Source organism: Amblyraja radiata, chromosome 1 (genome assembly GCF_010909765.2).
Source record: "Amblyraja radiata isolate CabotCenter1 chromosome 1, sAmbRad1.1.pri, whole genome shotgun sequence".
In the NCBI taxonomy this organism is placed as follows: Eukaryota; Metazoa; Chordata; class Chondrichthyes; order Rajiformes; family Rajidae; genus Amblyraja; species Amblyraja radiata.
The window spans coordinates 152,683,715-152,711,085 of record NC_045956.1 but is presented as its reverse complement, the minus strand read 5'-3'; the positions used below and the strand labels follow the sequence as shown (position 1 = coordinate 152,711,085).

The 27,371-nt window shown below is 44.4% G+C and overlaps 1 protein-coding gene across 10 annotated transcripts in view; it reads left to right on the top strand.

Annotated features, from left to right (window-relative positions):
* The window catches only part of nedd4l (NEDD4 like E3 ubiquitin protein ligase), a 399,262-nt gene that overhangs the window by 198,282 nt on the left and 173,609 nt on the right, over positions 1 to 27,371 (top strand). For 6 of the 10 annotated variants that reach the window (XM_033032969.1, XM_033032952.1, XM_033032942.1 and 3 more), the window contains exon 1: positions 16,959 to 18,267. The exons of 2 other annotated variants lie outside the window; for them this stretch is intronic. In XM_033032969.1, the coding sequence (XP_032888860.1) occupies positions 17,098 to 18,267 (1,170 nt within the window). In that variant the 5' untranslated portion in view covers positions 16,959 to 17,097. Of the gene's footprint in view, positions 1 to 16,958; positions 18,268 to 27,371 lie in introns of those variants that run through there. 2 more of the 10 variants (XM_033032911.1, XM_033032918.1) reach the window with 1 other exon arrangement.

Below are 27,371 nucleotides of genomic sequence, written 5' to 3'. Positions count from 1 at the left end.
GTGCACAGTTCCCTGAAAGTGGAATCTCATGTAGATAGGGTGGTAAAGAAAGCTTTTGGTGTGCTGGCCTTTATAAATCAGAGCATTGAGTATAGAAGTTGGGATGTAATGTTAAAATTGTACAAGGCATTGGTGAGGCCAATTCTGGAGTATGGGGTACAATTTTGGTCGCCTAATTATAGGAAGGATGTCAACAAAATAGAGAGAGTACAGAGGAGATTTACTAGAATGTTGCCTGGGTTTCAGCAACTAAGTTACAGAGAAAGGTTGAACAAGTTAGGGCTTTATTCTTTGGAGCGCAGAAGGTTAAGGGGGGACTTGATAGAGCTCTTTAAAATGATGAGAGGGATAGACAGAGTTGACGTGGATAAGCTTTTCCCACTGAGAGTAGGGAAGATTCAAACAAGGGGACATGACTTGAGAATTAAGGGACAGAAGTTTAGGGGTGACATGAGGGGGAACTTCTTTACTCAGAGAGTGGTGGCTGTGTGGAATGAGCTTCCAGTGAAGGTGGTGGAGGCAGGTTCGTTTTTATCATTTAAAAATAAATTGGATAGTTATATGGACGGGAAAGGAATGGAGGGTTATGGTCTGAGCGCAGGTATATGGGACTAGGGGAGAATACGTGTTCGGCACGGACTAGAAGGGTCGAAATGGCCTGTTTCCATGCTGTAACTGTTATATGGTTATATATGGTTATTTAGAATTACGGCCAGAATGAAACACAAATTTCTGTCTGCGATGCCTGTGCATTATTTGTGGTTAAATCTAACCAATGATCCCTGGCATTCCCTTCCTGTAGACAACAATCTGCGCCTTTGTCTTGTTAACGTTGAGAGAGAGAGAGAGAGAGAGAGAGAGAGAGAGAGAGAGAGCGATTGTTCTGGCATTGTTCAATCAGATTATGGGGAGAAGGCAGGAGAATGGGGCTAGGAGGGAGAGAGATCAGCCATGATTGAATGGCGGAGTAAACCTAATGGGCCAAATGGCCTAATTCTACTCCTATCCCTTGTGGCATTATGACCTTAGCAATTTTTCTCCTATGTTCTGACTCACCGTTGCCCAATATTTTGCCAACAACGGTAATATCGCTCCCTAATTTAAATATGGCATTGTAATAGTGTCCAGCTACCCCATCATGGGCATGGAGAGAATAGAGCAGGGAACGGAGCACGCAGCCTTGAGGTGCTCCTGTGTTGATTTTATCGAGGGGGAAGAGTTTGAAGGAACGATATTGACAAATTCTCTGGTAGTTTTGGTAAAAGCCTGAAGTTTATGATTGTATGATGGTAATGATGCAATGAACAGGGAGGAATACTGTCAATTTAATATCTAATTTCAAAAATCTGACATGGTCAAAATATTTTCTGTCCTTTCTGAGTGTTGGTTGCAACATAATAAAGCTTATGACATAATGCCCCTGTCCCACTTAGGAAACGTGAACGGAAACCTCTGGAGACTTTGCGCCCCACCCAAGGTTTCCGTGCTGTTCCCGGTGGTTGCAGGTGGTTGCCGGAGGTTGCAGGTAGTGGAAGCAGTTAGGGAGACGGACAAAAACCTCCGGGAAGCGCAAGGAAACCTTGGGTGGGGCGCAAAGTCTCCAGAGGTTTCCGTTCAGGTTTCCTAAGTGGGACAGGGGCATTATTTTTACTTTGCATTTTCTTATTCTTGTCAAGTGTGTTCTACATGTAATTCTGTGGCTTGTTTCCTTCAGCATCACCAAGCCTTCTTTCATATTATCGTTCCTGAAAACATAGCAAATAAAAATTGGCAGTGTCCTCTATTCTCCACCTGTAGAAGTTCAAGAGAATATTCTTTGATGTACCGATTTTCCTCAATCTTTTAAGGAAGTCGACTAATGCTGGTTTGTAGGTTATTCGAGTCACCCTTTAGTAGGAGAAATAAGGGAATTGATAAGTGAGAGGGGAATACGTCAGGAAATAAAGCTCATTGGAATACACTGAAAGACACCATACATTGAATAACTGCATATATTCTGGGAAGGTATATGAATTCTTGTTTAGTACATGTGTCAGGGGTTATGGTAGGAAGGCAGGAGAATGGGGAATGAGGGAAAGATAGATCAGCCATGATTGAGTGGTGGAATAGACCTGATCCTCTGAGTGGCCTGATTCTGCTCCTATTACTTATGAACTTATGTTAAATATGAGCTGAGAAGTTATCCTGGTTCCTGATGGCTGTCCAACCATCTTCACACACACACACACACACACACACACACACACACACACACACACACACACACACACACACACACACACACACACACACACACACACACACACACACACACACACACACACACACACACACACACACACACACACACACACACCTGCATCCTCTCAACTCCCTGTCGGGTCTCCGTTGTCGTTGGGGCCTAGCACCGTGGAGCGGCCTCCAACCTGAACGACCCGGGGGCTCGGGAGACTGCGCTGCGGACTACTCACCATCGTGGGGCTGGCCGGCCTCGGAACGTGGGGAGCGGTGGTGACTCGCTGCTGCGACTCGACTCCTGGGGCTCGGAGGCTCCAGCAACGCAGCCGCAGGTCCGGTGGACATCGGGGACATCGGGAGCTCGCGGGTCCGGGGGGAGAGAGAGACCGCTTCCCGGAGCTCCCGCAACGCGACTTCTCCAGCCCGTGTCGCGGGGTTTGGAACGACCCGGAGCGGGGAAGTACATCACCCGGCACGGCTTCGTGGCCGTGGGACATTACAGCGCCCGCCGGGGGCTCCAACTTCGAGACTTCTAGACCGGGAGCGGGGCCGTAAATCGCCCGGCACGGCCTAAAATGGCCGTGGGACTTATCATCACCCGCCTGGGGCTTGGACATCGGGAGAGACATGGAGAACAGGGGAGAGAAAAGACTTTTGCCTTCCATCACAGTGGGTTCACTGTGATGGATGTTTGTGTGAACTTAATTGTGTGTATGTCTGTAGGACATTGTTTTTGTTTGTATGGCTGTGGAAACAAAATTTTGTTTGAGTCTCACTGGGGCTCATATGGCAATAAATTTGTAAATTTGTATTGTATTGTAACTGCCAAGCTTTTCATGCCCTTCCACTCTTCCAGCTTTCTTCCCTTCCCCACCCACCCACCCCCACCACAATCAGTCTGAAGATGAATCCAGACCCAAACATTACCTATCCATGTTCTCCAGACAAGCTGCCTGACCAACTGACTTATCCCAACACGTTGTGCATTTTTTTTTGTAAACCAGCATCTGCATTTCCTGATATCTACTGGTTCTTGGAATGCCAGGTTGTTGTTGGGTCTGTGTACTCTATGGGTTTGAAGAATGAGATGAGATCTTATTTAATGCACCAACATTTTTTTACAGAGCTTGTCAGGACGGCGGGAGGAGATTGTTTCTGCAGCTGGGAAACCTGTAACTAGGGGTTACAGTTTCAAACTAAATATCGAATAATTCGGACTGAAAGGAGGAGAAATTTATTCATGCAGATGACGGTCCATCTTTAGATTTCTCCACCCCCAGAGGGGTATGAAGGGCCAGATATTGATTTCATTCAAAGCAGTTGGGTAGGTCTCAGGATATTAAGGGAAAGTGCAGGATGTACAACATCAGCACTATCAGGATTTTCAATTTCAATCCTCTTTTCAGGAATATTTTACTTAAGCAACGTTAGAATTTTTTACGGTTTTAATTATGTTAAATTTTGATTGTAAATAAATTCATGACCCATTTCTAACATGGAGATGTTAGTATTCTTTCCTTTTGTACAAAAAGATGCTGACATGATACAAAGTCCATTTGAATTAGCTATTGCTGCTTTGGAGTTGCCTTGGCAGCTGCTCAGTTTGTCAGGTGGTTCATGTGAAAGGCAGTTCATGGGATTTGGCGATGCTCTCACTTGTCTCATAACAGAGTTGTTTGTGCCAATCGTGATATGTGGGGAAATTTGAGATGTTCTCTCTGGAATTCTGCAGTCATTAACAATTGTAAGGGCTTGAGTTCTCAGGCTTAGCCCATTTGCTGGCCAGCATTAACAAAGCACCAGATATTTTTCAAAAACTTTAAAAAAAAATTATTATATGCCACCTTTTCATTGATTCCGAATGGGTTTTTTTTAACAGCAAATGGGTATGAACACGTTTATTTTTAATGAAAGTTAAATAGTTGCGTGCTGACTGCCTAGAGTTTTAATTATGGAATCATGGTTCTCAGCCTATAATTTTTTTCTATGAAATTAGACTGCACTCAATTCACCTTGTATGACACTTTCACGTTCCCAAAGGTATAGAGAGAAAAATAAAATGTTGTTTCCTTCGCAATTTCAAGCCCGTTGTACCCGGAGTAACTGATGCTGCCTTGAACTATGCCCATGTGTAACCCATCTCCACCCAGCTGCTAGTAACACTATTAAATGTTCTTGGTTAATTAGTCTGCAGGAATTGTGTAATGAGAGAAGCATGATGCTCCACCTTTTATGCAGTTGCAAAGATAGGCGATAGAGAAAGAGAGATCAGCCATGATTGAATGGTGGAGCAGACCTGATTTGCCAAATGACCTAATCCTGCTTCTAGAAGTTATGAACTTATGAAGTTATGAACATGCACAGTTAATCTATGTCACATGCCAAAGATAGTCTTTAAGAAATCTTTTAATATTTATTATATATTCAGATCTGTTGTACGTATTATTTTGCATCTTGTCAGTTGATAAGGTCATGTCATAAGTGATAGGAGTAGAGTTAGGCCATTCGGCCCATCAAGTCAACTCCGCCATTCATTCATGGCTGATCTATCTCTCCCCCCTAACTCAATTTTCCTGCATTCTCCCCATAACCTCTGACACCTATACTAATCAAAAATCTATCTATCTTGTCCTTAAATATATCAACTGACTGGTCCTCCATAGCCTTCTGTGGCTAGGAATTCCACAGATTCACCACCCTTTGACTAAAGAAATTTCTCCTCATCTCCTTCATAAAAGAACGTCCTTTAATTCTGAGGCTATGACCTCTAGTCCTAGATTTTCCCACTGGTGGAAACATTCACTCTATCCAAGCCTTTCACTATTCTGTATGTTTCAATGAGGTCCCCCCTCATTTTTCTAAACTCCAGTGAGTAGAGGCCCAGTGCCGACAAACGCTCATCAAAGGCTAACCCACTTATTCCTGGGATCATTCTTGCAAACCTCCTCTGGACCCTCTCCAGAGCCAGCACATTCTTCCTCAGATATGGTGCCCAAAATTGCTCACAAAATTATTTATAGAGCCTCCCCATTACATCACTGTTTTTGTATACAAGTCCTCTTGAAATAAATTCTAGCATTGAGTTTGCTTTCTTTACTACCGATTCGACTGGCAGATTAACTTTTTGGGAATCCTGCACCAACACTCCCCCCAAGTGCCTTTGCACCTCCGATTTCTGCATTCTCTCCCCATTTGGACCATAGTCTAAACCTTTATTCCTACTACCAAAGTGCATGACTCCACACTTTACTGCACAATATTCCATCTGCCCACTCTCCCAACCTATCCAAGTCCTTCTGCAGAATCCCTGCTTTCTCTACACTACCTGCCCTTCCACCTATTTTCATATCATTTGCAAACTTGGCCACAAAGCCTTCTATCCCCTCGTCCAAATCATTAATATAAGGTTAATATAAATAACCTTGGGCTAATATAAAATAAAATAATATAAATTAAAGGTTCATATCTTAATTTCACAAAAGAGTAGCGACTGCCAAGCCCATGGCACCATGGTTGATTTATTTGGAGAACGTGGCTAGGGAAGTAATGCTGTTGTACAAGGGACATCATTAGGCAAGGCATTTCCTGCAGACCTATATTCAGCAGCACATAACACAGACAGAGAAGCATTCTCTGTTCCAATTGCTACGTTTAACCAATTTGGCCTCATCCATCATCAAAGAGATCCCCCTCGTTCTGCATATACATCTCCCATCTTGGCAATTTTAAACTAGCTTGCTTACTCTTGTTGCCAGTTCTGACAAAAGGTGATAGACCTCAAAAGTTATCCCATGAAGAATGTAGCTGAACACAAAAGAAGATGTTTGCAAGGATTGTTTCAAATGTTAAGAGGGAGAGACAATCTCTTTGGGACCTGGGACACCTTAAGGTTAAGGATGAAATAATTGTCAATCTATTCAGAGGAGGTGGAAATAGAAACATAGAAAATAGGTGCAGGAGGAGGCCAAACTTGCGAAAAATGCAAAACCTTTTTGCAGATTGTCTTATCTCCAGCACATATGAAGTAGCCATGAACATACTTTTGTTCTTTGAGCTTCTCTGCCATTCATTTTGATCACACCTGATTTGTAATAACCCCATCTACCTTTGTTTTGCCTCTATACTTCTTTGATTAACAAAATAAACTGTGTATGATCTCTTTTTGCATGATTTATTTTCATGTTTTAACACATGAATTTTGCACGTTGATATGTCATGCTCTCACCTTCAACATATGCCCTCTATTTCATGCTTCACCTTACCCTGGAAAAAAAAGACTGACCATTTGGCTGATCTATTCCCATCACTGATTAGATATATTTCTGTGAGATCATCCTTCAGCCTCCTGTGCCCCAAGGGATAAAGTCCTAGCCTGCCCAACCTCTCCCTGCAGCTCAGGCCCTCGTCCTGGCAAAATCCTCATAAATCTTCTCTTCTTTCCAGCTTAATGGCATCAGATGACCAAAACTGAATGCAATACTGCCAGTGTGGCCTCAACAATGTATTGCATAACTGTCGCAAAACATGCCAATTTCTGTACTTCTCTGACTTCTGTTGTTCCACATGCCAAAAACCTCCTTCAAAACCGGCATTGCCACCTTCAGGGAACTACATACTCCTAGATTCCTCTGCTCTATAACACTCCAAGGGTCCTACCATTGTGAAAGTTCTGCTTTGACATCCCAAAATGCAACACTGCACACCCATATCAATTAAACTCTATTTGCCATTCCTCTGCCCTCTTGCCCAGCTTTAGACTTTAGAGATACAGCTTGAAAAAAAGCCCTTTGGCCCACTGAGACCGCACCAACCAGCGATCACCCTGTACACTAACATTATCCTACGCACTAGGGACAATTTACAATTTTTTACCAAAGCCAATTATCCTCCAAACCTGAGATAGACACAAAAAGCTGGAGTAAGTCAGTGGGACAGGTAGCAACATTGTTGCCTGTCAGGTCAAGATCCTTGTTCAATCTGAAGAAGGGTCTCAACCTAAAACGTTACCCATTCCTTCTCTCCAGAGATGTTGCCTGTCCCACTGAATTACTCCAGCTTTTTGTGTCTATCTTTGGTTCAAACCAGCATCTGCAGTTCGTTCATACACATTTAACCTACAAACCTGTATGTCTTTGATCAAGAGCCCTCTGTAATTCATGATATCCATCATCTTTGCCTATGATACCATCAATTTTTGTAACATTAGCTAACTTACTAATTTGTACATTCTCTTCCAAATTTTGGTTGATAAAGCAGCTGTAATCTTCCTCAAATGGCCTTGTTACATTACAAGTACCATATAACAGCGGGTGGCGCCGTACGATGGCAGCCTCGCCAACAGTCTGTCTCGTCCTTTTCTTCTTTTGTTGTTTTTAGTCTGTTGTTAAAAGTATGTTTAGTGTATCTTTAGCTTTGTATTATGTGTGTGGGGGGGGGGGGGGGGGGACTTTTTTGAATCTCTTTCCTCGATGGAGATCCGACTTTTTCCATGCCGTATCTCCATCCGCACTGCGGCCTAACATCGTGGAGCTTGCAGTCCATTTGCTGTGGATCGACTTTGGGAGCTCCAACCGTGGGAGCCTGCGGACTTAACGTCGTGGAGCTCGCGGTCCCTTGGTTAGGGACCGACTTCAGGAGCTCCAGCCGCAGGAGCTTCGACCGCCCAGATCGCGGGAGCTTCGATCGCACCGACGCGGCAGCTTCGTTCTCCGGCTGCGGGAGCTTTGATCACCCTGACTGCGGATGGTTCGACTGCCCCGTCCGCGAGAGAAAAGGAGGGAAGAAGATAAGACTATTGCCTTCCGTCACTGTGCTGCGGTGGATGTTTATGTTAATATTATGTAGTTGTGTGTCTTGTTGCTTTTTTGGTATGACTGTATGGCAAATCAAATTCCTTGTATGTTTTTACATACTTGGCTAATAAATTAATTACAATAATAAATGGATGTTTTGTTTTTACACAATTAGTCACAACAGACTCAGCAACCTGGGACTGCGCTTCTATTGTGCAATGAGCTGTCAGCAGCAACGGAATTATATTGCACAATGATGTGTAATATTGTCATACAGCATTTCCCTAGCCACAATTATCCAACTAGGAGTTCAACCCTTGTTCAGTGAGGTGTATCGAAGATTCTACAAGGAAAGGATAAAAATGGCTATTATTTTGGTGATGATACCACCGAAGATTGTGAATTTGTGGAATTCTCTGCCTCAAGGCAGTGGAGGCCGATTCACTGAATGCATTTAAAAGAGAGTTAGATAGAGCTCTTGGGGCTAGTGGAATCAAGGGTTATGTGGACAAGGCAGGCACGGGTTACTGATTGTGGATGATCAGCCATGATCACAATGAATGTCGATGCTGGCTCAAAGGGCTGAGTGGCCTCCTCCTGCACCTATTTTCTATGTTTCTATGTAAGACTCCAAATGCATGTTGAACAATGGAATAATCATATTTCTGAGTGAGCTAAGACAGCCTGTAATTGACAGATTAGAACATTGCTCTCGCTGTCGTCCTCCGTATTCACTCTCCATATGCAGACCAGATGGACTGCACCCTGGGGTCCTGAAAGAGGTGGCTTTAGAGATTGTGGAGGCAGAGATAGTGATATTTCAACAATCATAAGGTCATACAGTGTGGAAACAGGCCCTTGGGCCCGACGTGCCCACACCGGCCAACAACGGCCCCAGCTACACTAGTCCCACCTGCCAGCATTCAGTCCATATCCCTCCAAACATGTCCTGCCCATGTGCCTATCTAGAAGATTCAGATTAAATCTTTTCCCCTTGACCTTAAACCTATGTCCCATGGTCCTCGATTCACCTACTCTAGGCAAAAGACTCTTGTGCATCTACCTGAATAAATCCTCTCTACACCTCTATAAGATCGCCCCTCATCCTCCTGCACTCCGAATAGAGTCCCAGCCTACTCAACCTCTGACTTTTGCGCAGACCTGTTAGTCCGGGCAACATCCTTGTAAATCTTCTCTGTACCTTTTCCAGCTTGACAGCATCTTTCCTATAACACGGTGCCCAGAACTGAACACAATACTCTAATTGTGGCCTCATCAACATCTTATACAACTGCAACAAGACCTCCCAATTTCTATACTCAATACTCTGGCTGATGAAGGCCAATGTGCTAAAAGCCTTTTTGACCACCCAATTTACCTGCCACTCCACCTTCAGGGAGCTATGCACCTGCACTCCTAGATCCCTCTGATCCACAACACTACCCATAGACCTACCATTCACCGTGCAGGTCCTGCCCATGTTAGACATCCCAAAATGCAACAACTCATTTTTTTCTGCATTAACTTCCATCAACCATTCCTCAGCCCACTTGGCCAATTGATCAAGATCATGTTGCAATTTTTCACAACCATCTTCACTACCCGCAAAACCACTAACTTTTGTATCATCAGCAAACTTGCTAATCTTGGCCTGTATCCAAATAATTGAAATAAATGACAAACAGTAATGGGCCCAGCACCGAACCCTGAGGCACACCACTAGTCACAGGCCTCCAATCCGAAAAGCAATCTTCCAACATCACCCTCTGCTTTCTTCCATGAAGCCAATTTTCTATCCAGCTAGCTCTCCTTGGATCCCATGGGATCTAACCTTCCAGAGCAGCCAACTGTGAGGAACCTTGTTGAATGCTTTACTGAAATACTCTGGTAAAATCACTAGACTCAGGAGTGATTCCAGTTGATTGGAAAATTGCCAATATTACTCCACTTCACAAGAAGGGCGCAAAGCAGAATAGGGGAACTATAGGCCAGTTAGTCTGACTCTGGTTGTTGGTAAGATTTTAGAATCCATTATAAAGGATGAGGTTACGGAGTACTGAGAAATTCATGATAAAATAGGCCGAAGTAGCAGGATAGGTAAAAGAGAGGCAGTAGATGTTGTTTACCTAGATTTTCAGAAAGCCTTCGATAAGGTGCCACACGGGAGGCTGCTAAGGAAGATGAGAGCCCATGGTATCAATGGGCAGATACTAGCATGGATATCACTGGCTGGATGGCAGAAGGCAAAGAGTGGCAATAAAGGGGTTGGCTGCCAGTGACTAGCGAAGTTATGCAGGGCTCGGTGCTGGGACCGCTGCTCTTCACATTGTATATTAAAGATTTTGGTGAGGGGATTGAATGCTTTGTGGCCAAGTTTGCAGATGATACAAAAATAGGTGGGGGGCATGTTGAGTAGAAAAAGCAGGGACTCTGCAGAGGGAATTGGATAGGTGGGAAAGTGGGCAGAGAAGTGGCAGATGGAATATAGTGTATGAAACTGTGGAGTCATACATTTTGGTAGTAGGAATATAGGAATTAGATTATTTTCTAAATGGGGAGAGAATCCAGAATTCGGAGGTGCAAAGGGACTTGGGAGTGCTGGTACAGAATTCCCTGAAAGGTAATCTGCAAGTCGAATTGGAAGTAAAGAAAGCAAATTCAATGCTAGCATTTATTTTGAGAAGGCTTGTATACAAAAACAGGGATGTAATGCTGAGGCTCTATAAGGTGCTGGTCAGGCCACATTCGGAATATTGTGAGCAATTTTGGGCACCATATCTGAGGAAAATGTGCTGGCTCTGGAGAGGGTCCAGAGGAGGTTTATAAGTCCTGGGATGTCAGGACTTTCATATGAAGAAAGACTGGATCGACTCGGCTTGAACTCGCTAGAATTTAGAAGATTGAGGGGGGATCTTATAGAAACTTACAAAATTCTTAAGGGGTTGGACAGGCTAGATGCAGGAAGATTGTTCCCGATGTTGGGGAAGTCCAGAACTAGGGGTCACAGGGGGAAGTCTTGTAGGACCGAGATGAGAAAAACATTTTTCACACAGAGAGTGGTGAATCTCTGGAATTCTCTGCCACAAAAGGTAGTTGAGGCCAGTTCATTGGCTATATTTAAGTGGGTGTTAGATGTGGCCCTTGTGGCTAAGGGGATCAGGGGGCATGGAGAGAAGGCAGGTACAGGATACTGAGTTGGATGATCAGCCATGATCATATTGAATGGTGGTGCAGGCTCGAAGGGCCGAATGGCCTACTCCTGCACCTATTTTCTATGTTTCTATGTTTCTATAAGAATGATCCCAGGAATGAGCAGGTTAACCTATGATGAGCGTTTAATGGCAATGGGCCTGTACTTGCTGGAGTTTAGAACAATGAGGGGGGACCTCATTGAAACGTACAGAATAGTGAAAGGCTTGGAAAGAGTGGATGTGGAGAGGATGTTTCCACTATTGGGAGAGTCTAAGACCAGAGGTCATAGCCTCAAATTCAAAGGACGTTCTTTTAGGAAGGAAATGAGGAAGAATTTCTTTAGTCAGAGGCTGGTGAATCTGTGGAATTCTTTGCCACAGAAGGCTATGGAGGCCAAGCCAATGAATATATTTAAGGTCGAGATAGATAGATTCCTGATTAATACAGGTGTCAGAGGTTATGGGGAGAATGCAGGAGAATGGGGTTAGAAAGCAGAGATAGACCAGCCATGATTGAATGCTGGAGTAGATGGGCCGAATGGCCTAATTCTTGTCCTGTCTCTTACGATCACGAGAGTTTATTTACAGTTTAGTTTGAGGATTGTGTAGTAGTTTCAGAAACATTATATACATAGTGATGGCTGAGTCCAGCTTAGGAATTCAAAAGATAAGGAAACATTTGCAACAATCTTGAACTGCAAATGCCTTGTAGATTATTGACCTTGGAATTTTACCGAGGTCCCCTCTGTTATAAAGGTTTACGAGTAATGTCGTGGCATGTAGTGTGAATAAACTAAATTAAATGCTTACGTTCATTCTCCTGGGAATGAACACTGAATATACTGTCCTGTTCCTTTGGTTTGTTATAATATCACCATGAATACTTCTTAAGCACCATGTTGTTACTAACAGTTCTAATTAATTGCCTGGCTGTGATTGATGGGATATCACAGGAATTATATTAATGGCCCGACAATTCACAGTCCAGGGACCAAATATAATATTTCCACTTATCTGATGACACTAAATTTTAATGGTTACTAGACCAACTGGTGTCACACAGGAGGCCTGGTCCCCCAACGCAAGCCGTTCCTCTTATTCCAGTACTCACCCATAGCTGACAATTGCGCAGGGGCTGCTCATTTCGCCTTATTCAGCCTCCTCAATTTTTAAACTAAAAAAAAATGCATTTGCACTTGTTAGGGTGAGCAGAACTCCGTGTACTTGGATAGCAATAATGTTATGAGCAGGGCTAAGCACAGGGAAAAAGCAGATATTTTTTCCAACTTTCCGCACATTTGTGAACATTTTAATAAATAACTCGGGAAATAAATGACAAATTTTCAGATGAGGTGATTTTTGACATCATGGCGTAAATCTCTATCGGAATATGTAAAATTTCACCGTTAGCGCGTCATGTTTTTGAGGAGATGTGAATCAGACGAACAAATAAACACACACTCAAATATACAATTAAATACACACACATCCCAGATCAGAGTTTTATATGTATACTAGACCAAGTGCAAACCCGTTGGGTCTGTTTCCCCAACGGCGTTTGCGGGGGGGGGGTGAGAAGAGGGGAGAGGAGGAGGAGGAAACGGGATAGATTTGGGAGGGAAAGGAGAGCAGGGTAGGGGGTGAAATATGGGGAGAGAGATGTGGGGGAGGGGGGATAGGGAGGGAGGGGAGGAGGGAGGGATGGGGAGAGGGTTGGGGGGAGAGGGGAAAGAGTGGGGAGGGAGAGTGGAGGGGAAAGAGTGGGGAGGGAGAGTGGAGGGGAAGGGGGAGAGAAGTGGAAGAGTGGGGAGGGAGGAGGAGAGGGGTAGCGGGAGTGATGGAAGAGGGACAGAGGGATAGGGGGAAGGGGTTGGGGGGAGAGAGGGAAGGGGGTGGGGTAGAGAGGGAAGGGGGGTGGGGGAGAGAGGGATGGGAGAGGGGTGAGGAGAGGGGGAGGAGAGAGTGGGAGAGAAGTGGAAGAGTGGGGAGGGAGGGAGGGGTAGAGGGGTAGCGGGAGTGGTAGAAGAGGGATGGGGGAGTGGTGGAAGAGGGACAGAGGGGTAGGGGAAGGGGTGGGGGAGAGAGGGGATGGGAGGGGGAGACAGGGGTGGAGGAGGGAGAGGGGTGGGGTAAGGGGAGAGAAGTGGGAGAGGGAGGGGTAGGGGGAGTGGTGGAAGAGGGACAGAGGGGAAGGGGGCAGGGAGAGAGGGAAGGGGGTGGGGTAGAGAGGGAAGGGGTGGGGGAGAGAGGGATGGAAGAAGGGTGAGGAGAGGGGGAGGAGAGAAGGGGGAGAGAAGTGGAAGAGTGGGGAGGGAGGGAGGGGTAGCGGGAGTGGTGGAAGAGGGACAGAGGGGTAGGGGAAGGGGTGGGACAGGGAGGGGAAGAGAGAGGGGTGAGGGAGGGAGAGGGGTGGGGTACGGGGAGAGAAGTGGGAGAGTGGGGAGGGAGGGGTAGAGGCTGGTGGAAGAGGGACAGAGGGGTAGGGGAAGGGGGCGGGGGGAGAGAGGGAAGGGGGTGGGGTAGAGCGGGAAGGGGGGTGGGGGAGAGAGTGATGGGTGGGAGAGGGAGAGGGGTGAGGAGAGGGAAACATAGAAATTAAGTGCAGGAGTAGGCTATTTGTCCCTTCGAGCCTGCACCACAATTCAATATGATCATGGCTGATCATCCAACTCAGTATCATGTACCTGCCTTCTCTCCATACCCCCTGATCCCTTTAGCCACAAGGGCCACATCTAACTCCCTCTTAAATATAGCCAATGAACTGACCTCAACTACCTTCTGTGGCAGAGAATTCCAGAGATTCACCACTCTCTGTGTGAAAAATGTTTTTCTCATCTCTGTCCTAAAGGATTTCCCCCTTATCCTTAAACTGTGACCCCTTGTTCTGGTCTTCCCCAACATCCGGAACAATCTTCCTGCATCTAGCCTGTCCAACCCCTTAAGAATGTTATACGTTTCTATAAGATACCCCCTCAATCTTCTAAAATCTAGCGAGTACAAGGCGAGTCTATCCAGTCTTTCTTCATTTGAAAATCCTGACATTCCTGGAATCAGTCTGGTGAACCTTCTCTGTACTCCCTCTATGGCAACAATGTATTTGAGCATTGGGCATTGTGACATCACACGATAGAACGTTCACCAGGGGCTGGGGCTACTGCAAAGGCATATGTAAATGAATCCATTCCGATTGGACATATGTGAACATTGGGCATTGTGACATCACACAATGGAACGTTCACCTGGTGCTGGGGCTCCTGCAAAGGCATATGTAAATGAATCCATTCCGATTGGACATATGTGAACATTGGGCATTGTGACATCACACAATGGAATGTTCACCTGGTGCTGGGGCTCCTGCAAAGGCATATGTAAATGAATCCATTCCGATTGGACATCTGTGAGCATTGGGCATTGTGACATGACACGATGGAACGTTCACCAGGGGCTGGGTCTGGTGCTGCTTCTATGGGTGAGAAGCCAGTTTATTTTTGAAATATTGGGGGGGGTGGGGGAAGGATTTGATTAAAAACGTGTACTTAAACACGATGAAATGTAATGAGGAGCGGATACTTAGAAAGAAAAGTGAAATCTCTACCGAAATGGAAAAGATGTCGGCGATTCTTCGTCTGGTTTCGGAGTTGCAGTGAATCAAAGGAAGAAATGCAGCCGGAAGCCGTACATGTAAATGGATCCATTCCGATTGGACATCTGCGAGCATCGGGCATTGTGATTGGACATCTGCGAGCATTGGGCATTGTGACATCACACGATGGAAACGAATCAAAAGGCAGAAAGGCAGCCGGACGGACTGCAGGCGACAGGCACAGACTTTTATATAATAGATAGATAGATGTGAGCTATTTTTAGGAGTTAATAAAATTTCAAGGAGAATTTTAGCAAGCTAAAGAATAGAAAACAATATGGCTGCTGGAATACCATATGTGAAAATGTGAGGTTAGAAACATAGAAAATAGTTGCAGGAGTATGCCATTCGGCCCTTCGAGCCAGCACCACCATTCAATATGATCATGGCTGATCACCCAAAATCAGTACCCGTTCCTGCTTTCTCCCCATATTCCTTGATTCCGTTAGTCCCAAGAGCTATATCCAACTCTCTCTTGAAAACATTTAGTGAATTGGCCTCCACTGCCTTCTGCGGCAGATAATTCCACAGATTCACAACTATCTGATATGTAGATAATAATATCTAGGACAACAAATTATGTGTTGACCTTTATTGCCAAAGGAGTTGAATGCTAAAGATGGTTTATTATAAAATATATATTTGGTCTTGTTGAAGCAGTTTGGTCACCTAACTTAACAAAAAATATATAATTTAAATATGGAGAGAATGCAGCAAAGGTCCACTGGTGTCCACTGGTTCCTGGATTCTGAGGTGTGACAAATGAGTGGAGATTAAATTGGGCAAGCCTGTTTTGTTTAGAGTTTAGAATAGAGGTGACTTCATTGAAACGTATCACATTTTTTAGAGGGCTCAATAATATTGACATGGTATGATGTTTCTTCTGACTGAAGTGTCAAGAATTGGGGATCAGAAAATCACAATGAGGACTCATTCATGAATGACTGAAATGAGGAGAAATGCCTTCAGTCAAACCCCAGAGGGCTGTGGAAGCTCAGCCACAGGCTGCATTTAATAAATGAGATTGATCATTTTTTGTTATTAGAGGAATCAAGGAATATGGGGCAAGTGCAAGAAAATGTTGAGGGAGAGTATCAGCTGTGATCAGGCAGAACGGCAGAGCAAATTTGAGTTGCCACCTATGCTATTTTTTTCAATGTTCTGACTTTTCCTCAATTTATAACCAACAAAAAATGTTGATTTGTGATATTCCTTTCAACTTTTTTCTTGCGCTTTATTTTGTATCTTTTACTTCAATCAGATCTAGATTTACTCTGTTTCATATTTTGACAACCATTTCCTAATTTTTCTTTTAAACTAGCTCTGGATAATTTAGCCACTAAATTTATATTATGTTAAATGAAGTCTGTACATTAAACTTGGAAATAGCTTTGCATGTGGCTCATGCGCCTTGTAAACTTTTACAGTCACTTTTATATTCTCCTCGTACGTTACCTAGTGCCAAATCTGCCAAGATTATATGGACTAGAAACTGTTGACAGTAAAGCTCTTTTAATTGGCCATTATCCTGAAGTTTTAAGTAAAACCATATTTTCTGAGCTTTCTTGTGACTGAAATGGATCTTCTCTGACTGTTTGAATCAGCTGAACATTTAGTACTCAGAGCAGCCATAAAATTGTATTTAGTATAATCATTAAATTTATTTTGGTCTTCCATTTTTGAAACTTGACTTTCAAAACTAAAAGCTGTTCACAACTTTGTGTCATCTTTTATGGATTCTGTGAAATGTTGGCTTTGTCAGTTGTGTTTTTTCTTCTCTAGTAAACTCTTTTGGAGTATATTATGCTATCATGCAAGTAGATTTATTGCAGTAAGTGTAGGCGGCACTGGTCAGCTGCGAGTGTTCTCCTGCTGGGACTACACCCTTTGATGGAAGAGGAGCAGCTGTGAAGGTGCTGTTTCAGGCTCTGGCTGTCTTATTATAAAAAAAATTCTGCTGTGCATTGGAAGGGAAGTTGGATCATGTGACTCTTAACACCCTACCCCATGTCATACTGCGCAGCAGTACTGATTGCCTTCATCCAATCATGCCTGGAATGCGTCATGTCACTTGGGCTATTTCTGCTATCTGTCGCTATCAAGCTTTAGTGCTAACAGTTTGGCAGATGGGACAGTTTTTTCTTGAGGTTACCTCTTCGCTTTTTTTTAATATGCTTCTGGCAGTGTGCTTCCCTCTACTCGTGTCTTGAACTAAACTTTTTTCTCCTAAGCTATGGCCCATCGACTGCGTCTCTATTTTGGATCGAACAGGAGTAACACAGATCCAGAACTGGGGATGCTGGATGAAGAGAGGGAAAACGATGTCTGCATGACATTCCACACTTTACCAAGAAGAACTGCTCCTCATCCTTTTGAGAACATACCTGAGCCAGTTTCAGTCACTGGATTGCCTTTGCAAGAGCGGACCTCCCTGAATCGGAGCTCTTCCATGATCGTCCCTCAGTTGCATGGCAATGAATCCCGACCCACCAGAAGCTCCTCGATGCAGATCTCGCTGCAACGCAAACCAATGAATGGATGTAATGCTGGAGTCCCAGAGTATCCTGGGCCGCCGTTAACAGGCAGGGGAGTGGAAGTTGGCAGCAATGATAGTTTATTTTCCAGAAGCCATTCTCTTCCAAGTGTGCCTCTCTGCACAGATGATCCCCCACCCTACAGTGTGGCTGCTGAGTCATCACAACAAACCAGTGAAAGTACTCCATCGAATTGCAGAATACGTTGTCGTTTTCCTTTGGAACAAAAGCAAAGTGCATTTGGCCCGGAGGAATTAGCAAACGGGTCTGCCTCTGGTATACATGTTGGGGGTGTCAGAATACAGCGGCATTCACCAACGAGGGACGTGCATCAATTACACCTGTCGCCTTTTAATGGACACCAGAAAGCTGGTGCTTCTGTGACCAGGCGCTGGTCCTTGCAGCATCAGCCTGATATAGCGGGGAACATGGGGCAATCCTGCTTCGTTTTGCAGCTTCAGCAACAGCGGGAAGGTTTGCAGAATTCGTGGATGGATTTAAAAACTGGGCGAACCAGCACAAGGAGGGAAAATGCCGCCAGGTTTCCACACATCCGGCTGGGGCGAAGCACTTCAGCCTCCTTACCAATTAAAGGAAACGGTGAATGTTTTGACATGGCTGATAGGGAGGAAGTCGCTGGAACTGCAGTTGGGGAAAACAATCTTGAAATGCTACGTAGCAGTTCATTGGAAACAATACCTCAGACACCGTCCCGCAAGTTTCAAATCAGACAGGAGCATAATCAGAGGCAGCCCCATGTTCGAATTCTTTTAACCCGAGGACATGGAGATAAAGCTGAAGGCTCAATGAAGGATGATGGTGGCTGTGTTCATAGAAGAATGAATTCAGTCACCAGAGAGAACTCTGTGGTATGTGAGCTGTTCAAAGTCATGCTTGTCAATTAAGTTAGATACGTGGGGCTCTATTTTGAGCATTCAAGCTTGGAAACTGGAGGGGGGGGGGTGGGGGGACACCAATACATTTGGCCTTTTCAGCATTAGCCGATGGGTTTCTTTCCGAAGTTAAAACTCATCTACACTCACCATTTCTTGGGGCCTTGCCCATTATCTCCCCTCTGGCACTAAGAGACTAAATTTACTAGTCTGCTCGCATTCGTATCTTTGCTGTTGATTCTACTTCAAAAAAATATTGCTTTTTGTTTTGGTGAATGCTGACGGCATGAATCTGCACCGCAGCTCGAAGTAATTTAAATAAACAAGAGTTGTAAAGGTAGAAAATAGAATGCTGAGAGTGCGACAATTAATGGGCCCCAGTTTATTTTAATCACCTCTGGTTTGTATGGCGGAAGACTGAGCCTGATTTAGGTTGCAGAATCTGTAGTGATGTGTTTCAAAACAAGACTATGCTCCGTTAGTGGATTACACTGTGTGCCTCCCGCAAGCTTGAAATAATAGATGTTGGCCTTTAATGCCTGTCTGTACACTCCCTAACAGTGAAATATGGTATAGGAAGACAGCTGCTAACTAGCGGGCTACTTTTACCCCATGATGTATTTCTATCTTTGTATTTAAGTTTGGTCGACGAAACTGAAAAGGTTGTGAAATGTGTAAACAAGCAAGCAGGATTAATTTACTGCTACAAGTCAGCACTGAGTTTACAAGCACCAAACATTTCCAGATTTTTCCCATCATTAGAGTTTGCAGTCTGCAATTAATCCGAGACATGACTTGTTGTCTGGTACCAGGTGTCATTCCCTTATTAATCTCGTGAAAACACTCATTTTGCTGTCTGCTGGCTTTGATCAGCCATGATCATATTGAATGGCGGTGCAGGCTCGAAGGGCCGAATGGCCTACTCCTGCACCTATTTTCTATGTTTCTATGATCCACAGCTGATTTGTGGCTGCAAATATTTTTTTTTCCATTTTTCTATTTAATTTAAAGTTACAGAGTTGTTGCTTGAAGGCAGTTGTTCATTTAAATTATTTTTACCACTTTACACGTTAGTAAGGTGAGAGTGAGAGAACAAAATGCTGAGCGGGCATTCCATGTGAGCCACCCATTTACTTGTCAAATAATGCTTCATATTGTCGTGTATTTCAACTGAGTGGAAATAATGAAATCTTGAGGTGTGAATTTTGGGGAGAACAGTGCTTTTAGTTCCACGAAGAAGCCTATTAATGCCTGACCCAGCTGAATCGCACGAAATGAGTGTATACCACCATATACATTCTAACTCTTCTCTAACTCCTGTTAGTCTCTGCTTCTGTTTCCCCCCTAAAGTCGCGAGTGTTGCAGCAACTGTCCATTTGTGGCTGTGTTGACTTAACTGGAAGTTTAATGCTTTGGATCACCCTGAGATTCTGTCTGGAGCCATCTAAATCCAGCTGAGGAAACCTAACCAGGCTATTACTACTGTGTGACCAGTCAACAGAGGGTGTTTTGGAGTCTGCTGTTGCTAGCTAGCTTCATATGCAAGCTGACCAAAACTTCCAGCTTCCTTTGGAGACAGTCAGTTTACAGAGCGGCAAGAGCCACAATAATGATCACACTTCATTTTAAGGTTTAAAAAATAATCACCATTTTCTTCAATGGGAGAATTCTTTTAGAATATATTTCCTTTGGCTTTAGTAAATAATAATGAGAAGTTTGCTTTATTTTTTGTTAGTTTTATGAATAAGCATATACTGAAGTCTCCCTTTGATACTTTGCATAATGTCCAAGTGCAACATAACTCTAAAAAATAAATTAAAATTGCAACATTAGCTTTGCCAATTTGTCATAATTTCCACTGAAAATAAGTTCAGTGTTTAGGCAAGGCAAGGCAAGGCAAGGCAAATTTATTTGTATAGCACCATTCGTGCAAACTGCAATTCAAGGTGCTTTACAGGAAAGAAAAAATAAAATAGTCAATAATTAAAAATTGCAAAATAAGCAATACGACAAATGTATGAATAATAAAACAACGTCAATGAAACAATAAAACGATTTTAAAAAGCACATAAAAGGGTTAAAATTAGACGGTTAAGATTACCTGCATGTCGGGTTATGGAAAAGCTATACTAAACAACAGTGATTTTAGGCCTGATTTAAATGCGCTTACAGTTTGTGCACACCTCAGGTGTTCAGGGAGCTTGTTCCACAGGTGTGGAGCATAAAAACCAAATGCTGCTTCAGCCTTTTTAGTTCTGACCCTGGGAACACTGAGTAAACCTGTCCCTGAAGACCTGAGGAGTCTAGGCGCCTCATATACAACAAGTAGGTCAGAGATGTATTTTGGACCAAGACCATTCAGTGCCTTGTAGGTCAGTAACAGAATTTTAAAATCTATCCTCTTACACACAGGGAGCCAGTGCAAAGATTTAAGGACAGGTGTAATGTGGTCCATTTTCTTGGTGTTGGTCAAGACTCTGGCAGCGGCATTTTGGATAAGCTGCAGTTGTTTAATTGATTTTTTATTGAGACCTGTAAAGATGCCATTACAATAATCTAACCTACTAAAAATATATGCATGAACAAGTTTTTCAGTGTCGTCTTTGGACAGAAATCCCTTGATTCTTGCTATATTTTTTAGATGGTTTACATTTTAATAACTTGTTTTTTCCCAGTAATTGTCTCGATTCTGCATCTGACTTTAGGGTAGGACTGAGTAGAGTTTTCTTATTCTTTGTTCAGGAAGTGTCTGCTGGAATGAAAATCTATTTAGGTTCTTTGCAGTTTTCACCTTTTATTTGGAAACAAAGTAAATCCTATCATTTGTTTAAAAAATCTCATGGAAGAGCATAACTTAAGTTGTACATAAGAAAGAGTAGAGGGACACTGCGTTTTCCATAGAGACGGCTCATATCAATAAGATGATTCACTTCCACGTGAAGTGCATTTTCCTGCCCTGTGCCCCTATTTTTGTTTGTGGGATTCTGTAGGTGCCCAAAAATCCATAAGTTTTGATGCAAAATGTTTTCATTGACTGCATGCCCATTGTCTCCTCATATAAAGATGTCCAACAATTCACTATTTTCTATGAAGACATTGTGGAAACAAAGAACTTTATACCCAAAATAGACTCAAAGTGCTGGAGTACGTCTCATAGAAACATAGAAAATAGGTGCAGGAGTAGGCCATTCGGCCCTTCGAGCCTGCACCGCCATTCAATATGATCATGGCTGATCATCCAACTCAGTATCCTGTACCTGCCTTCTCTCCATACCCCCTGATCCCTTTAGCCACAAGGGCCACATCTAACTCCCTCTTAAATATAGCCAATGAACTGGCCTCAACTACCTTCTGCGGGAGAGAATTCCACAGAGTCACCACTCTCTGTGTGAAAAAAGTTTTCTTCATCTCGGTCCTAAAAGATTTCCCCTTTATCCTTAAAATGTGACCCCTTGTTCTGGACTTCCCCAACATCGGGAACAATCTTCCTGCATCTAGCCTGTCCAACCCCTTATTTTGTACGTTTCTATAAGATCCCCCCTCAATCTTCTAAATTCTAGCGAGTACAAACCGAGTCTATCCAGTCTTTCTTCATATGAAAGTCCTGACATCCCAGGAATCAGTCTGGTGAACCTTCTCTGTACTCCCTCTATGGCAAGAATGTCTTTCCTCAGATTAGGAGACCAAAACTGTACGCAATACTCCAGGTGTGGTCTCACCAAGACCCTGTACAACTGCAGTAGAACCTCCCTGCTCCTATACTCAAATCCTTTTGCTATGAATGCTAACATACCATTCGCCTTCTTCACTGCCTGCTGCACCTGCATGCCTACTTTTAATGACTGGTGTACCATGACACCCAGGTCTCGTTGCATCTCCCCCTTTCCTAATCGGCCACCATTCAGATAATAATCTACTTTCCTGTTTTTGCCACCAAAGTGGATAACCTCACATTTATCCACATTATACTGCATCTGCCATGCATTTGCCCACTCACCCAGCCTATCCAAGTCACCTTGCAGCCTCCTAGCATCCTCCTCACAGCTAACACTGCCCCCCAGCTTCGTGTCATCCGCAAACTTGGAGATGTTGCATTCAATTCCCTCGTCCAAATCATTAATATATATCGTAAATAGCTGGGGTCCCAGAACTGAGCCTTGCGGTACCCCACTAGTCACTGCCTGCCATTGTGAAAAGGACCCGTTTACTCCTACTCTTTGCTTCCTGTCTGCCAGCCAGTTCTCTATCCACATCAATACTGAACCCCCAATACCGTGTGCTTTAAGTTTGTATACTAATCTCTTATGTGGGACCTTGTCGAAAGCCTTCTGAAAGTTCAGATATAACACATCCACTGGTTCTCCCTTATCCACTCTACTAGTTACATCCTCGAAAAATTATATAAGATTCGTCAGACATGATTTACCCTTCATAAATCCATGCTGACTTTGTCCAATGATTTCACCACTTTCCAAATGTGCTGCTATCCCATCTTTAATAACTGATTCTAGCAGTTTCCCCACTACCGACGTTAGACTAACTGGTCTGTAATTCCCCGTTTTCTCTCTCCCTCCCTTTTTAAAAAGTGGTGTTACATTAGCTACCCTCCAATCCTCAGGAACTACTCCAGAATCTAAAGAGTTTTGAAAAATTATCACTAATGCATCCACTATTTCTGGGGCTACTTCCTTAAGTCTCCACTATTTCTGGGGCTACTTCCTTAAGTCTCAGGCCAAGGCAGTATCTCTGGACTGGAGGGAAAGGATAGCAGGGCTTTCACTTAACCTTTTTTCCCTGTTGCCAACCGGGCAACCTTGGCAGCTTTTTAGGTTGCCAAATGACAGTTTAGGTGGTCATTTAAGACAGTTTGCGTGACGCGTGCGATAATGTGCTTGGACGAAGTGCGTAGATACGTCAGAATTATGCTCAATGAAGCATTCACATATTATTTCTGCTTCAAATAAAGTCACAAACTAAACATATTCACCAATCAAGACATGATATATCCCACAATGACATGCAGCAAAATTATAAGACAGTATCTCAACTCTTTTTACACATTGCAATTAATGCAATTTCTATTAGTTCTTTCCAATTCCAAACTAAAATGTGGTTGGATTATTCAGCATATGATCAACCTGTGTCAATAAATCCTGGACCATGGTAACATATATGCTTAACCATGCACACTACAGATTGAAGCAAGCATGTTTTCTGTGAAGGACCGAAGATTACCATGACATGGCCATAACATGGGTCGTTTTTTTCTACTTTTTTTGTTTTTTTAGTATGTTCTAATGTATGTTTTTAATGTTTCTTTATGTGGGGGGGGGGTAAGGGGGAAACCGCTTCGGTCGACTCCTCCATGGAGAGGCGACTTTTTCCAAGTCGCCTCCCCCGTGGCCTAACAACAAGGATCGGTGCGGCCTTTCCCGGAGACGCGCCTGGGGCTTCAACCGCGGGCGCAGCGTGGACTCTCGGCGCGGAACGGGCGAGCCCTTGTCGGGGATCGCCAGAGGGGAGCGCTCCGTTCGCTGGCCCGCGGCAGCCTGAAGCCGCGGTCTGCAGAGCTCCAGCTGGCGCGGCGTCCGCAGCCTGGGATCCCTTGTTGGGGACCTAGGAGAAGAAGAAGCTCTGACCGTTGGCCCGCGGCCAACTTCTACCGCGGGCGCGGCTGCGCCTTATCATCAGGAGCGGGGTCCCTTGCCGGGGATCCCTGGAGGCGAGCTTCGACCGCCGGCCCTGCGGTCTGCGGTGCTTCTGGCTGCGTCGCAGCAGGAACTTTAAATCTTCGACCGCCGGCCTGTGGCCTACACCAATCTGAAGCCGCGGTCTCCAGTGGGGAGGCACCATTTCAGGACTTGCCTTGACTTTCACTCATCTGGATGCCCGATGCGGAGGGTTGAGTTCCCGACCACGGGGGAAAATGGAGGAGGACTGGCCAAATGTTGTGCCTTCCACCACAGTGATGAATGTTGTGGTGGATGTTTGTGTTAAATTTTTATTGTGTTTTTGTGTTTGCTTTTTCATCGTACCACTGCTGGCAAATTCATTTCACTTGCACTTATACAGGTTGCAAGGAAATTTCTATAGGCATTTTATGATAATAGTTGTTAAAACCAACTATACCCATCTGACAGGTTAAACATTACACTAACTGACAAGAGATGGCCAAAGGATATAACTGCAGCAAATGTTCTTTTGGTAATATGTTTAAAGGTGTCAAAACGCCACATTACCGGACATTCAAATTAGATGTACGTGTTGTGAACAGCAATGAAGATACCCAGTTTGTGCGTACCGGATTAAAAAAAAATTATTGATAAACGCTGTTTCCATCATTCCCACTTCAGAATTAACGTTAAAATTTCAACTGAAATATCTCCTGACCAAATTTGTGATGTATATGATCGACTGTAGGAGTAAAACCTGGATAAATCCAACGTATAGTTGTGAAGGTACACAAAATTGCTGGGGAAACTCAGCGGGTGCAGCAGCATCTATGGAGCGAAGGAAATAGGCGACGTTTCGGGCCGAAACCCTTCTTCAGACTCAGTATAGTTGTGAATGTTGCTCATTAAATAACTACAGTACTGATACTCCATATCAAGAGCATTGATTTGCCGTTATAATGAATTCTGTAATAACGTGTCAACGGTAGCAGTGACAAACGAACGTGTTCAATCGACAATTTAATGTTTCACGTGTTCACAATTTAATTAATCCATTTTTATGGACTAAAACAAATAATAACATTGGGAATTAAAACACATTTGATTGCATTCCGTTATCAAACATAGTCAATGTTCGCTCTGAAGACATTTCCAGCACAATAGGGTCAGGGTGAATCAGTGTGTGTGAATCAGTGCAGGCCGGATAGATGACGGGGGGTGGGGTTTGAAGGCACTCGGTGCGGAATGGCTGGATTGAGGCAGGTGAATTAGTACATGTTGGTTGGAGTAGGTAAAATTGTGAGGGGAGAGCATGGGGGATGTCAGTGGTGTTGAATGGGGGGGTTCAGTACGGGATGGATGGGGGTAGACAAAAGTGCTGGAGAAACTCAGCGGGTGAGGCAGCATTTATGGAGCGAAGGAAATAGGCAACGTTTCGGGTCGAGGCCCTTCTTCAGACTGTTCCCCCCATTCTTTTTGAATGGGAGGATCAGTACAGGATGGATGGGGGGGGGGGGGGGCGGGGGAGGTTAGCGCAGGATGAATGGGGGGGGGTTAGTACAGTGTGGATCGGAGGGTCTGTTCAGGATGAATCGAAGATCACTACAGGATGATTGAGGGGAATGTGCAGGGTAAATGGAGGGTGGGTCAGTACGGGATGAATGCGTGGATTAGTACAGGATTAGTACAGCTATAGGATCTTTGGTGCAGCTGCTTCAGAAGGGTCGGAGCGAATGACGGGCCCCGCACAGCGGCAGCAGCGGCTGCGATAGCGGCTCCATTTCCTCCTCCTCCCTGATAGCGGCCGCTGCTTGCAAATCCGCTAACGGTGCTTTCAAAACAAACCCTCCCGCATGCCAAGGCCTCCCTCCTCCCGGCTTCGGCGTGCGGGAGGGTTTGTTTTGAAAGCGTCGTTAGCGGATTTGTGCAGCGGCCGCTATCGAGGAGGAGGAGGAGATGTAGCCGCTGTCGCAGCCACTGCTGCCACTGTGCGGGGCCCGTCATTCGCTCCGACCCTTCGTCACCCCGCATCTAGTATCTTTGTCCTGCAATACAGCCGTCGCCGACACGAAACGTCACGTTCCTTTTCTCCAGAGATGCTGCCTGACCCGCGGAGTTACTCCAGTTTTTTGTGTCTATCATCGGTATAAACCAGTATCTGCAGTGCCAAGCCGGGCAAAATGACTCGGCGTTTAGGTTGCCCGGCGGCACTTTGGGTGGCCAATGGCACCCGGGCAACCGCTAATTTCGAGCCCTGGATAGGATGATGTTTCAGGTCGAGATCCTTCTTCAGACTGAAAGAAGCAGGGTGGGGGGGGGGGGGGGGGAGGAGAGTTGGAGGTGAGAAAAGGCCAGGACTAATCAGGGCCACAAACACCAGTCTTCTGGCAAGGAGGTGCCCTGGTAGGCTCATTGTTGGCTAAGGAATGTGTGATCTCGAGGGATACAATGTGGTGAACTGTGGAACTGGTTAAACGACTAGGGTGGAGAAAGGGGCAAGGGGGGAGGAGAGGAGAGGGGAGTGTTTGAAGTTACTTAAAATTTGAGAATTCAACGCTCATACCGCTGCATTGTAAACTACCCAAGCAAAATATTTTTACTCTTCAAACCCCCCCCCCCCCCCACACCCCCCCAATCCCCTACTTTCATTCTGAAGAAGGATCTGACCTATTCCTTTTCTCCAGAGATGCTGCCTGACCCGAGGAGTCTTTGTGTCAAAATATGTGAAGATAGTTCTCTTAAAAAGTTAGGCGTTATCTTCTGTCTGTATCTTTGGTTCTTATCTGTCCAAGGTGAACAGCTTCTCAGCATAACCCCTGCTGTGCCTTCTCAAAATGTTGTACATTATAAAGAGATCCGTTTTCATTTTATTAAACACCTACACCACCTTGTCATATGGGGCTGCCTATATATTCTTTGAACAGGTTAAATGATGTTAAGGTGGGTGCATCCTTCCTTTGGTATATATTCCTGAACGAAACAGTGTATTCCCTATCTGATCTCACTTAAACCTGATATCGTGGCTCACTTCAGCACGCTTACAATAAGTTCTTATGTATTAGTTGCCTTCCTAATTGCTTGTCCAGTTTGTATATATTTCTATGATTCATAAACCGGGAGTCCAAAATCCCTCCGTATACTAATAGCCTTTGTTTATGTTCTGCTGTCCCACTCTTGATTCCTTCCCACCAGCGGATAGAGGTTCACAGACTTGGTAAATACGAGAAGCGTTAGTTCAAATAATTGAAACTGGATACTGCTTTTTTTTTTAAAGCCTTGTTTTGTTGGTCAATTTAGTCTTGGGTCTCTTGAATGAACTACTGGTCCAGGATTTGCTAATGGCATTGTTCGTAATTTGAGTAGGTCACACACTCTAATTCCTTCAAATGTAGACATTTATTTAGCGGC